The sequence below is a fragment of the Sinocyclocheilus rhinocerous genome, unplaced genomic scaffold (genome assembly GCF_001515625.1).
Source record: "Sinocyclocheilus rhinocerous isolate Xijiao unplaced genomic scaffold, SAMN03320098_v1.1 scaffold76, whole genome shotgun sequence".
NCBI classification, from domain to species: Eukaryota; Metazoa; Chordata; class Actinopteri; order Cypriniformes; family Cyprinidae; genus Sinocyclocheilus; species Sinocyclocheilus rhinocerous.
In genome coordinates this window covers 150,949-164,355 of record NW_015632724.1, presented here as the reverse complement: position 1 = coordinate 164,355, position 13,407 = coordinate 150,949, and the positions used below count along the sequence as shown (strand labels likewise).

The window sequence follows — 13,407 nt, the reverse complement described above, 5'->3', positions numbered from 1 at the left end:
ATTTATTTATTTATTTTTTTACTTACCAAATAAAATATTCTTGAGCCAATTTGGAGGAAACGTCTGCTAAATGAAGAAATGTTGAAAACAGAAAAGCAATAGACATTTTACGAAACATCATTGACTGAACAAGATAAGACATTATTTTTCCAACCATTAGAAATACATTTTATCCTTGCATTTCTCCCAAACGTTTCTTGAAAGGTCTGACCCCCACTTCTCAACAGAACAAATGTACAGTAATATGGCTTGTATTTCCATGTTTGAGGCAATTCATTATTAGTTGAGCTAATCTTTATTATGTATGATATACTTTAGATCTGGAATATTAAACTAAATTTCCCTGAATTTATGTTGGCATGCACTTTTTTTAAATATGCGTAACTAAATGCTCAGTCACTAATCTCTCAGTCACAGTTAGCTGTATATAAAAAAATGATGGGAATTTGACAGTAATTGTGCAGTTTCCTAGATCAGTGGAGCATCGCTTCGTCATTTTATAAGACAATCGTGTTATGAATAAATAATATCATTTTATTATTTATCTCCTGTGTCTTTTTTGCTAAACTTTCCCTCGGCAGGAAATCGATGGCAAATCCCTTTTATTAATGACTCGAAATGACGTTCTGACCGGACTGTCAATAAAACTGGGTCCTGCACTGAAGATCTATGAGTATCACGTCAAGCCTCTCCAAACCCAGCACTTAAAAAGTAACATCTCATAGCTGCTGCAGCCACAAGGATGCATGGAAGACAATCACAGCAGGTGCGCAGGGTAACTGCAGGCAGAACTAATACATTTTATGCATCTTAATAAATAAACATGGTGAATGTATTGCTTTTAAGGTCTCATTCTGCTGTACAGGCATATTTACTGTTTTTAGTTTACCTGCGTTTAACATGTTCATTCAGATTTTACCTTCACTTTGTGTACTTGTACATAAATCATTATTGCTTTTAAGATTAAATGCTTGGTTTAATAATGTGATCTGTGATGTAAAATGAAAAATGGCTTGAACTAAAATTGAAACACTGTTCTTGAAGATGTTTCTGTTACGCATGAAGTACATTTGAACAGAAGTGAAAGGGAGGTTGCTGCCACCGTTTTGATTTTTATTGGTTTGTTGGTGGTGTTTTTTTTGTTTGTTTTTTTTTTTCTGGTTTTTAATAGATAAAAATTTTGTTGAGATAAAGTAACAGCACAAATGATCAAATGTCTGAAAATTATGTATTGCTGTTGGGATGCACGATATTGGATTTTTGCCGATATGCCGATATTTTTCAACTCATTTTGGCCGATAGCCGATACCGATATATTTCCTTTTGTTTGGAAACAACACCAAGTGTAGCAAATTATTAAATTTTTTTTTAATTTTTTTTTTAGAAGAACTTATTTGTTAGAATTAAATAAACAAGAATGAAGTTCTTTTATAATGACAGTACATTGAAGCTTTGAAAATAATTATAAACAAACTGTATATCAATCGCTGAATTTTTTTCAGAAAGATGCCGTAGTAATCTTAACATTTTATTTTAAGATTTAACATTTGTAGATGGTCTAAAGCAAAAGAGTTGTAAAAATTCTAAAAATCTTTTAGAGCTCATAATTTGTTTAAAAAAATAATACATATAACACATTAATGAATAAATTAGCATATATAAGCCGAACGGGTCATTCTGTACGTGCATTCTCAGTTTAAATGCAGCAATCCAAAGCAGTGAATCTAATCACCATTCCGGCAAAACTTTGCTTCCAGAATGAGTCACACTTCTGATGTGATCTAATCGCTAGCACACCCTGAGCACATGTGAGTTAACATATTCCTCTTATCGGCAAGACACATTGGCATATTTTTTCATATCGGGCCGATGCCGATATGTACATTTAAAGCCATTATCGGCCGATTCCGATATCTGTCCGATAATATCGTGCATCCCTAATTTGTTGTGGTTTACAGCTATAAATGCTCAATACATTAGGGGTTTGTTTGCAGGAATCCTGTCAGAATGACAGTGCTTTGTGCTGCTATGAATTCAGTTGAGTTATTTCATTTTGTAACTAACAATGTGATTCCTGATGATTTGGTGAATTGTTGTTGTTGAAACCCAACACAACACTGTAAATCTACAGCGGCTTGTGATACAGGTTGTTTTAAAAGATGAAACTAAAGTGAGCGTAGACTGCAATAAATGGTGCTTTTTCAGATTGCTGAAAAAATCCACTTCCTGGTCCTCATTACAGTGCTGTGTGACTTCCTTCCTTTTGTGCATATGTGTATTTGAATAATATCTCCAAAAATGGATCATTAAATGTAATAATCAGTTTTCAACTTAAAAACAATCTCCTAAAACAATTAAATCCCAGAATTGTTACATGCATGTTTATCTGTTTCAGTTTTTTTTTTTTTTTTTCTAAAATTAATTCCTTATTATACTAAGGTGATGATGAAGCTAATTGTTCTTTAATGTTCATAATGATTATAATTGTTGTGGTTACTCCAAAACCACTGCTGTAAACACCTTTCAACTCAAACAAAAACCGAAATTTTAACACATCTGACATTTTTGGTTTTAAAATACTCATTAGGAAAACAATGTTAAAACTCTGAAAACTCAAACATAAAACCTAATATAAATGGATTCAAACAACGAAGTTATAATGATGAACATGTACACATTTTTGGACTATATTTATTAATATATTTATCCATGATGTGAATGTTTTCATTCCAACATATTTTTATATTATTTGTTTGTTTTACTTGTGTGATTACACAAAAAATCTGTTTCTAATTTTAAAAAATCAAGTTTGTTGAATGTTTAGACAGATAATCATGCTAGTGCCTAACTTGAAATTGCTTTTATAGGGTTTGTTTGTATGAGATGTCTGGTTTGTGAATGTTGTCTTTCTCTACATTTTGGCTCGTGGTTTTCTGCGTATAGTGCCTGTGATGTTTCCTGATGGATTATCAAGGGGAAGATAAACCTGAAACGAAAGCACAGCAACATAATGTGACATGTGGTTTTTAAATATAAATACAAACAAAGAAACATCATTACTTTATCATCTCTAAGTTGGGATAACAAAACATCCTCCTCCTGTGTGTGTGGTTTGTAGAAGTTTGGCAATAAAGTCATTTTAAGAGTAGCAGTCTCAAAATTCCTGATTTTGTCACAGAGCCTGAAATCTCTAGACTTTGTCCTGTGTCAATACAGAAGTATATTCAGACCGATCTGAACTGATAACCTCTGACTTTTTTTTCCAAAATGTTCCAATGGATTTCTGTCACTCACCTCATCCTTGTTTGAGAGTCCAATTTTTGTCAGTCTTTCTCTACATTTTGGCTCGTGGTTTTCTGCGTATAGTGCCTGTGATGTTTCCTGATGGATTATCAAGGGGAAGATAAACCTGAAACGAAAGCACAGCAACATAATGTGACATGTGGTTTTTAAATATAAATACAAACAAAGAAACATCATTACTTTATCATCTCTAAGTTGGGATAACAAAACATCCTCCTCCTGTGTGTGTGGTTTGTAGAAGTTTGGCAATAAAGTCATTTTAAGAGTAGCAGTCTCAAAATTCCTGATTTTGTCACAGAGCCTGAAAACTCTAGACTTTGTCCTGTGTCAATACAGAAGTATATTCAGACCGATCTGAACTGATAACCTCTTGACTTTTTTTTCCAAAATGTTCCAATGGATTTCTGTCACTCACCTCATCCTTGTTTGAGAGTCCAATTTTTGTCATGTCGGTGATGAAATAATGCTGATTTGGCATAATTATCTCAATTTCTTCTACCTACGGGATTCCAGTAATGACAAGACTTATGTCATTTTCTTTTTACAATTGCTTTTAAGTACATTTACTTGTAAATTAGTAACATAATAAAGCAACAAACCACTTAAAGAGAGCAATAACTCTTAAGTATGAGTAATGCTTACCTTAGCAAACACTTCTAACAAAAGTCACACAAAACTGAAATCCGTTTGATTTACCTGTGGAATTCTGTCAAGTACCAGAACTTGTATATCATACAGAGTTTTCTGAACAGACGGAGAGTATTCTCCACGATCGTAGGGTCCCGCAAACTTCTGAATGATGGTGTCCTTAACAATTTTCCTACAAGGACATTATCATTACAGTTAGGAGTAATATACAGTACAGCATGCAGTACAACATATAACGGATATCATGTGCTATGAAATGTCTAAATGTTTTTCATTTTATTATGACGTCTAAACGTTTTGCATTTACCATGCAGCATCAAATGCCACATTCACATGTGTGTTGTAGCGCCATCTTGCATAAACAGAAGTGCAGAAGAATCTGTCCTTTGCATCTGTCAGAGTGGTGAAACGGTCTCGCAGGAAGCCTTCAAATCCAGACTGAGTAGTCTTCAGTACCTTCATATCTCTTATACCGCTGTGAACCACTGGAGTCACTGAGAAAGATATATATATATGCTGAAATAAAGCAAGAATATACTTTCCCCTTAATACTTTCAGACCACCATCACTAGTTCAGAATCTCATTTTTACTCACTACTCAAATGTTGTTCGACCTCACAGAAGTGCCAGGCCTCAGGACAAAGGATGAAAGCATGTGTGTGCTCAACTCCATTCTGTTAAACACATGTTAATAATATTTTGCGCATTAAAAACATGTTACTCAGCTATACGATGCTAGCCAAGTGTTACAGGGGCCACAAAATGTTTTAATAATGTATTATAAAATAAGATCAATTATATAATTTAAACATTTATCAAACAAAATGGCATCTGACTGGTGTCAAGGTGATTTTTAGTGGCTGTATGAAGTCAGATCCATTTAGGTCTAAGCTGGCTAGTCCTGGCACCAGAGTTACTACAGGTGTAGTTCATCACATTACTCTGGATTTGTTTCACAAGCAACCAGTAAGTGTCCAAAGTTACATCAGCTAACCCCTGGGGTGCCTCAGGGTTCAGTCATTGGTCCCTTACTCTTCTCGATATAGACCACCTCACTCAGCCCAATAATAAAAGTAAACAGCTTTTCCCATCACTACTACACAGATGATACACAGCTGTCATTCCAACCTGGCAACCCCACTATCTCAGATTTTAGTTCTGCGTGCGATTCAGGCATTTTGGCATGAGTGAAGGGATGCCACCTTAAGCTTAACTTTGCAAACACAGAACTCCTGGTGAGCCCAGCTAGACACTTCTTTTTAAAGGCACTTTTATAATAATAATAAGAACAAGAAGAAGCTTTTCTGAACTTCTCTAGCTTTGGTTCTCTTGCAGTATCGTGAGTACTCATAGCTTTTGTAGAATAAATTAATTGTGATGTTCCTGATTCCTTAGTAGTTTTCATCAGCATTTGCTAAATGACTAAATATAAATACAAATGTCTACATACTTTTTGGGAGTCACGGTATATAGTCTGCTTTAGCGGTAACACAGCACCTTTTCCAGTCTTTTCCAGGGAACTTCATCAATGTTGACCCTCACTCTTGTGACATGATTGAACGCTGTGAGGAAATGTTCACAGATATCCAGGGCAAAGCCCTCAGTGGTCTTAATCTGCAAGACAAGAAATATTCTGTGCTTTATCATACAGACATGGCTTGAAATAACAAAACAAAATTGTTTAATTGCAAGATGACTTAAGTTGATTTGATAACTAGTTCAGAGAATACTTTGTACACTAGACATTTGTGTTGATTATCTAAACTACTGCTGGTTGGCATTCACTCGAAAAAGTGAGTATGTAGCTGATTCAGAACTGTGGTAGTTATATATTTGTCTTCTAGGCTAATTTATCACATGAAGTTCCTTTTTATGTAACAAAAAATATTTTTTACAATGTAGTTTTTGTTTGTTTTTATTTATATTTGGGAAAGAAAATTATGAATTTAGCTAAAACAAGTAAGTTGCAGGGGCTAAACTGAATAAAAGGACCTACTCCTTTTAGTTTGGCGAGAGCGTGGACAGTGTTTTTGATGGTGTCAGTGGGGATGATATCAGAGTTGTCTCCTGTCAAGTAGTCTTTGCGTGTCTTCAGGGTTAACTGAACATCTGCGATCAGCTCAGTAATATGGTGATGAATCCCTTCACGGCGAATGTGAAGAACTTTAACCATATTCTTCCCATAGCCTGTTCTCACAAACTCCACATTCTACATGAAACATGTTATGAAATACTGCAGTTTAAATGCATTTCTAAAAGAGGCTGGCATGACACATGCCAGTATACACTATACAGTATGAATGAAAGTGAATTTCTTTACCGGATTTGAAGTAGTGGCCATGACTGTAACTGGAGTTACTGCTGACTGCACCAGTAGTTGGAGGAGGTTTTGGAGGGAGCAAAGGGTTTTGCTGAGGAGGTGGTGTCACGTACCTGTTTTGATGTTTTGGGTCCAAATGATCAATGATCTGCCCCACCTCCATAATCCTCTACAGAGATTTTGATTTGCTGAAAGCCCTCCAAAACAAGCCACCTCTCCTCTCTTCCTCTGTCCTGTTCCATTTACACAGTGGCCACAGTCACGTCCTTCTCCACCGCATCCATGACCCAACATTCATCTGGCCACTGACCTCCCTTCACCACCCATCAACCAAAGTTTAACAGATTTTTTTCAAGGAACAAGAGAAAATCAGGCCTGAGCTGGTAATATCTGTGTCAACAGAGTGTTTTAGGAACTGGAAATCTCCATGAGATTTTGACTGTTAATTTCAAAGTCATCACTGGGTGTTGCTTCGGTGTTCCAGGGGTTGGTTGTTCTTCAAATTAACAAATTTATATGTGTTAATTAACATTAAATGACCAACAAGTAAGATCTAGATCAGCAGATTATCTTGTTTAATTTGATTTATAATCTTCCCACTAGCTTGATTTCTACATGTTTAGGAAAACTATCATGGTTGGATATGTTGGTTGGAGAAAGATGGAGGAGCAAAGAGTATCATAAACCAAGAGAGCCTGTGTATGTTGTGTTATCTTGTGCCAAAAACCTAAATAAATGTTACTCTACACCTGCAGTGCCAAAATAAAAGGAACCTGATTATGTTTATGGCAGAGGTGTTATATAGGCCTACTGATGTCTGCCACAGAAAGGTTTTGAGGACTGTCAGTTTAGGTGTCTTGCCCTGTCATTCATTCATAGAGCAAACATTCGACAATATGTGAAACTATTGCAATTCATTTGCTGTGAAATCATCACTGATTATTCTGAAGTAAACATCAGAATAACGTTTATATTATTAGTAATATTTTAAGATGAACACTTACTGGACTGAAGCAATTTAGTTTACTTAGTTATCAATAATTTTTTTAATAAGAAAAATCATGTTAAATTGTATCAAATTTGATACATGAAGCTTTTGCGGAACATTTGATCATCTCTAAATCATCTTAGACATCTTATTGGGAGATATAGAGTGACAACTAATTCTATGTTTTTTTATGTAAGCAGTCTGCTGGACTGTTATAAAGATCTTGAGTTACATTACAAACTATCAGAATTTCTTCTTTGGCCATATAAATATCAGCAACTGCACCAACAAATAAAATTTCCTCCTCGAATGAGCTATATATATAATGTTGCTGCAGATTACTGTACTTTTCAGTGCAATAGCTCAGTCTGTATGCTTTAGTGCCAAGCAAATTATATGGAATTTATATTATATTTAATATAGACTAAATATATTCGATTTTGTTTAGTTTTAATTTACTTTTTTTTTAATTAAACGTTTTAATATTCGAGTTTAATTAAAATGTTCCATTTCAAAAGAATTACATATATAATAAATTTTTAAGACTGTTATTTCATATGTTAGACTTTACAGAGGTTACTTATAAATAATTAACTTAATTTAATTAATGCACAAAATAATACACTATAATATGGTATTACAGCCCTACCCATCTACTGTTAAAACTCACCCTGGTAGTGGGGTAGGTTGTATTACTCATAGTACTTAATTTACAAACATTAATTTACAGATTTTAGGGAAATATTCTAGATTTCTAAACAACCAGATTTTCATTTCCCCAGTCCCTGCTATATTCAGACCGCTTCTCTGTCGCTATAGATTACAGCTGCATGATGTCGGTCATAAGACAAACTTCCTCTTTCTTACATACAGTAGAGCAGCTGTTTTGATTTCACGGCTCGAAATACGAGAGAAAGCGTCTCTCTATCTCTCTGTTTTAATTTAAACAGGAAATTCAGATGTTTTATTCACTTTGAATCACAGACTGAAATGTTAATGTTATTTCGACTGTGTGTGTGTATCAGTTTCTCAGAGGCAGCGATATCACAGATCTTCTTTATGCACCAAGAGCTTGTAACACTCCAAAGAGAAAGGAAAAATTGAAATCGCATCATATGACCCCTTTAAACGAGGATGGTCAGCCGGTTGACTGGTAGGTTAAAATCTTTGCTCTTGGGTTTAGGATTAGTTTATGATGACATGTTTGATCGTTGTTGTTGACATTCATCTTATAGCTACTATGCACTGTGAACTGTTATGTGCATCATATCATTCAATGTTTTATAGCATTGTAACTCTCATATATTCTTTTAAAAGGTTCATTATTTACAAGCTTCCCATTTACAGGATGGCAGTTAAAGGAAGTGGAGTGGATTACATGTATCTGGATCTGTCCGTCATGGATTTTCAGATGAGTAAACATACAGTCAACAGCAGTAAAGGAGCTTTAGGCAGAACATTGACTCAGCTTTACTCCAGATATACAGTAAGATGCTCTTTGAATACTAATATATATTGATATATTACTGTATTCTCAACTATTCTACCATCGCCTATTGTTTAGGATGTAACAATGTTTTGGACTGTTACAAAAGTTCATTAAGACACTTCAAATCTTTCAGTTTTCACTGCTGTTGGGTTGCGTTATACTGTATGTGCATTCATAACACTATAAAGTCCCTGAACATAGATGACTGCACTTTCACTTTTCAGTCCACCAGCTTAGTCTGTATGCTTTACAGTGATGCTCCACCTGAACTGAAGTACCCAAGCAAGTATGGACATACAAAAGTTTTTTCACGTGTATCTGTTAATGTGACAGTGTATATACAACGTATTCAACAATACCATTCAAAAAGTTTGGGGTTGGTAAGATTTTTAAAGGTTTTTGAAATGTCTTATGTTTAAATGACAAATTGTATTACCATTTAAAATAAAATCTATTTCTATTTTAATTCTGAATCATTACTCCAGTCTTCAGTGTCACATGATGTAATCAAAGTTATGGCACAAAGGCGATGCCTAATAAGTTTAGGACAGTTGTCTCTCTTTCTCTCTATTTCTTTTCAGCCCCCTGTAACTTGGATGTAATGAATAGGCCTATTCTTACTCTTCACATCAAAACCAGTGTTCGAGCAAGATGAAACTTGCAAATATGTATCCAGCTGCATGTGGATTCATGAGTAACTGTATTGTCATGTGTATGATTTCTGCAGGAGTGTTGATGTTTGACCAGTCTCAGGGATTTTGGCTCACACACAGTGTTCCGCATTTTCCTCCATTTCCAGAGAGAAATTACAGTTTTCCATCTACAGGAAAATACTACGGCCAGACGCTGCACTGTATTACATACAACTATACACAGTTCCCTCAAATATGTGAGCACATGTAATTCTTATTATATTGGGTATGTCTGATTTAAAGCATGGTATCATTTATTGCTCACTGCTTGAAATAAGTATTCCTTTTTTTAACAGCATGGCAGTTAGCATATCTTAATCCACGTATGTATAACTGCTCTGTCCCTATGGCATTTCGCCCAGATGTTGCAGTCATGGCACAAATTTGTGATGGTAAGATACCAGCCATTAAAAACAGAAGGAGTCTGCAGAAGCTGAAATCAGTTTGAGGACAAATTTTTTTCAGTTTTTCCAAATCACACAACTATGTGGATGGTGAGAGCTCTCAAGTTCAAAAACTCTTTATATTCAGACTGATGGTCCTGCATAGCAGTTTACTGACATTACATTATGCCAAAGTAGAACAACATGCTTAAGCAACATTGATTATGTAATCACCATGCAACCCTGCAAGACTCAAGTTCAACCCCTACATGTTTTCTAGAGAGTTATTTATTTTGCATATCTTCTTATTGCCATCTTATAATCTGAACTATCCTTTTCGGTACACAACACAGTAGAAAGTATATTATTACAACGTTACATAATATATCATTTTATTATTCCTCACTATTCACATCATGGTATACTTATTAATTTAACAGAAATATTTGCACGTTGCAAGATATTTGCATGCAAAAAAAAGCTATTAAATATAAATACTGTAAAGCTAACCACAGTAAACATATTTACAGTATTCCTAACTAAACTTTACAAGTTAAAAAAGAATAAAATATTGGGGTCTAATAGACATTGTAAACATATCCAGTAAAACTACATTTTTAACTAACACTAAATCTTAAAAACCCCAACAAGATGAATACAATTTTCTAAAAGCTAGTTGTTACAATCACCAGCTCCTCCTGAGGGCGCTCCTCCCCAGACTGTTGTCACTCCTTCACTAACTACATTCCCCATAATCCTTTGCCTATACTCTTGATCGCTGATTGCATTCACCTGTGTCTTGTTACCTCCATCAGTCTCACCCTATTTAAAGCTTGTTTTTTCACTCATTCATTGCTTAATATTGTTACCCTGTAGCGTCCCCTAGTTCCTGTGCCTTTCCGTGTTTCCTAGTTCCTTGTTTTCTTGCCTAGCCTTGTCTCTTGGCCTTGGATTGTTTACCTCGTTTCTGATTGTTTGCTGCCTGCCCTGACCTTCGCCTGTTTTGTGGATTACTCTTTTGTAATCGCCCTGGATTATACCTGTTTGCTGGTGTGTCCCTGCCTGTTTGACCACTCTTTTGAATAAATCCTGCACTTGGATCCACGACTGCGTTGTCATGCCTGCCAACGTTACACTAGTGATCTATAACTGGTGGTCTTATAATTAATGAAAAATCATTCTGTCACAACTTAATCCCTATCATCCCCCTGTCACGACCACATGCACATTGTTTTCCTTTTTGCACGTTTCCCTTCGTTGTGTTGGTTGTAATATTTTGTTCAGGTGTGTCTAGTTAGTATCCTTGTTTGGTCTGTGTATTTAAGTTCCTATGTTTTCAGTTCTAGTTTGTCCGGTCTCGTCTATGATAACGTCGTGTTTGCTACCCTGTTTGTTGGATTACCCTTGTTGGATCTTCTGTGTGTTGGATTAAAGACTTTAGAATCTTTCTTCATCATCGTCGTGTTTTTTAATATACAGTGTAGTGTGACACCCCCAAACGAACAATCCCATTTGATTTTCCTTCTGTGAAACACAAAACTAGAAATCATGAGATTATTTTTCCATGCAAAAGCAATAAATGAGGACTGAGAGTTTTCTCTCTCTCTCTCTCTCTCTCTCGCAAACAAGCATCAGTTGCTTTAAAAATAAATAAAAATCTTAATCGTTTTATGTTATGTTTATTATCCAACGCTGTATCTGCTTCAGAAGACTTGGAAAGTAGCAAAGAAGTAGCATGAATGATTTATAGAATATATTTATGGAACTTTTGCATTATTTTCAGTCCATATTCATTGTAATTGCAATAGATAATAGACAGTCTTTGTGTTTATGTTTTTTGTGTTCCACAAAAGTTAAAAGTGATTAATGACAGGGTTTTTGGTTAAACAGTTTCAGGTAAAACTATTCCTTTAACATAATACAGAGTAATAAGAGTCTAATTCCATGCTGAATGTTCTCCCCAGATATTTACACCGGCTGGGTGGCTCAAGCATTGGGGACAGATCTTCTAGTGGAATCATGGCTGCACCAGGCACATCGGCTCCCCTCGAACTGCTCTCTTCCCCGGCACGTGATGAACATTGACAGAGTTTGTCTCCCAGGACCTCAGATGTTCAAAAGCTACGAGGATCATTCTAAGTGGTGTGTGTCTTACGCATTCAAAGACCAATGGACATGTCTGGGGGACTTGAACAGAGACAGTGGCCAGGCTGGCAGAGGTGGTGGGTTGATATGTTCTCAAAACTCAGTCATTTATAAAGCTTTCCATCAGGCCATGGCCGGGTATAAACACTGCTGAAAAATACCTTCAGTAGGCTGAACTAGCTCTGGACTTTGGAGCATGCATTAATATATGACAGGGGTTAACCCCCCCCCGCAATGGTAACTAGGTTGGTGGTTGTGGTGGTCATCCAAACAATCATCCATACAACATTGTTGTATGGAAGAAAAACTCTTTAATGCTTTTAAACCAAGTTTTAACATTGTTTTATCTTGTTTTGAACCTTTGAGACGTATGTCATTGTAAACCTGTATGTTAATATCTTCTGTGAAACACAAAAGAAAATACTTTTGAACAATGTTGGTAACCAAACAGTAAATTGCTGGAGTATGTTTTACAATACATTATTTTCTGTTTTTCTACTGCAAAAATTTGTGTTTAATTCAGTGTGTTGTTTGCCATCTTAAAATGTTACTAAATCCACTTATTATAACTTATCATTATAGATTATGACACCAAGAAGAAGGACTCTCACTGCAGTGTGATGACTAGTGCCATCACTTATGATTAGAGCTATATATATATATATATATATATATATATATATAATTTATTATTATTATAAAATTCGTATTTTGTGACCTGACTCTCCGCTAGAGGACGCTAAACATAACCAGTCCTTCACAACACTAACTAAACTCGCATGCAGGTGATAAGACAACTTGACTATTGTACAATGGAATGCAAGAAGCTTGTTAGCAAATGGCCAAGAGTTTAAAGGTTTTATAAAAGGGTTTAAAAAGAAACCAGAAATCATATGCATTCAGGAAACCTAAAGGATTTTAGTATTAAAGGATATGATAGTATACGCAGGGATAGAGAGGAAAATATTGGGGGAGGGTGTATAATATTTGTTAAAAAAAAAGGAATACAATATAAGGTTTTAGGGAAAGGAAAGAAGTTGGAATTTATAGTAATAGAAGTTTTGGAGAAAAAAAAGGAAATGTTAAAATTATAAATTTTTATAATCCATGTAAAAGACTATCACTAGAGGTATTGGATTAACTGATTGTACATTTAGAAGGGAAAATCATATGTTGCGGAGATTTTAATGTTCATAGCACGTTATGGGACAATTGTAATGATGGGAATGGAATAGTGATTGAAGAATTAATGGAGATTAAGGATTTAGTATGTTTAAATGATGGAAGGGGAACAAGGATTAATGTAAGAACAGGAACAGAAGCAGCTATTGATCTTACACTTGTTTCAAATTCACTGGCGGGTATATGCTTATGAGGTGTTTAGAGAAACGACTATAGGGAGTGATCATTATCCTATAGTGATTGAAGTAAATTTATGT

General features: G+C 35.2%; 3 protein-coding genes and 1 long non-coding RNA gene across 5 annotated transcripts in view; 2 read left to right on the top strand and 2 right to left on the bottom strand.

Moving 5' to 3' along the window:
• Positions 1-1,306, top strand: part of LOC107742913 (sterile alpha motif domain-containing protein 13) — a 6,211-nt gene extending 4,905 nt beyond the window's left edge. For both annotated transcript variants that reach the window (XM_016555995.1, XM_016555994.1), the window contains exon 5: positions 582-1,306. In XM_016555995.1, coding sequence (XP_016411481.1) covers positions 582-725 — 144 coding nt within the window. In that variant the 3' untranslated portion in view covers positions 726-1,306. The remainder of the gene's footprint in view (positions 1-581) is intronic.
• Positions 1,307-2,786: 1,480 nt separating this feature from the next.
• Positions 2,787-3,331, bottom strand: LOC107742902 (uncharacterized). Its single transcript, XR_001640351.1, has 2 exons — positions 3,295-3,331; positions 2,787-2,986 (listed from the first exon to the last, which is right to left on the bottom strand). It is a non-coding gene; the product is annotated as an uncharacterized LOC107742902 (long non-coding RNA).
• LOC107742901 (uricase-like) lies at positions 3,330-6,376 on the bottom strand. Its single transcript, XM_016555983.1, has 8 exons — positions 6,272-6,376; positions 5,948-6,160; positions 5,449-5,565; positions 4,547-4,625; positions 4,259-4,445; positions 4,000-4,123; positions 3,719-3,802; positions 3,330-3,409 (listed from the first exon to the last, which is right to left on the bottom strand). The coding sequence occupies exons 1-8, from the start codon at positions 6,290-6,292 to the stop codon at positions 3,335-3,337; spliced, it is 900 nt and encodes a 299-aa protein (XP_016411469.1). The 5' UTR covers positions 6,293-6,376; the 3' UTR covers positions 3,330-3,334.
• A 1,998-nt stretch (positions 6,377-8,374) lies between these two features.
• LOC107742910 (deoxyribonuclease-2-beta) lies at positions 8,375-12,122 on the top strand. The gene is given in 6 exon segments (XM_016555991.1): positions 8,375-8,412; positions 8,577-8,745; positions 8,973-9,049; positions 9,474-9,637; positions 9,737-9,934; positions 11,788-12,122. Coding segments are annotated over 6 exon segments (981 nt in total).
• Positions 12,123-13,407: the final 1,285 nt, after the last annotated feature.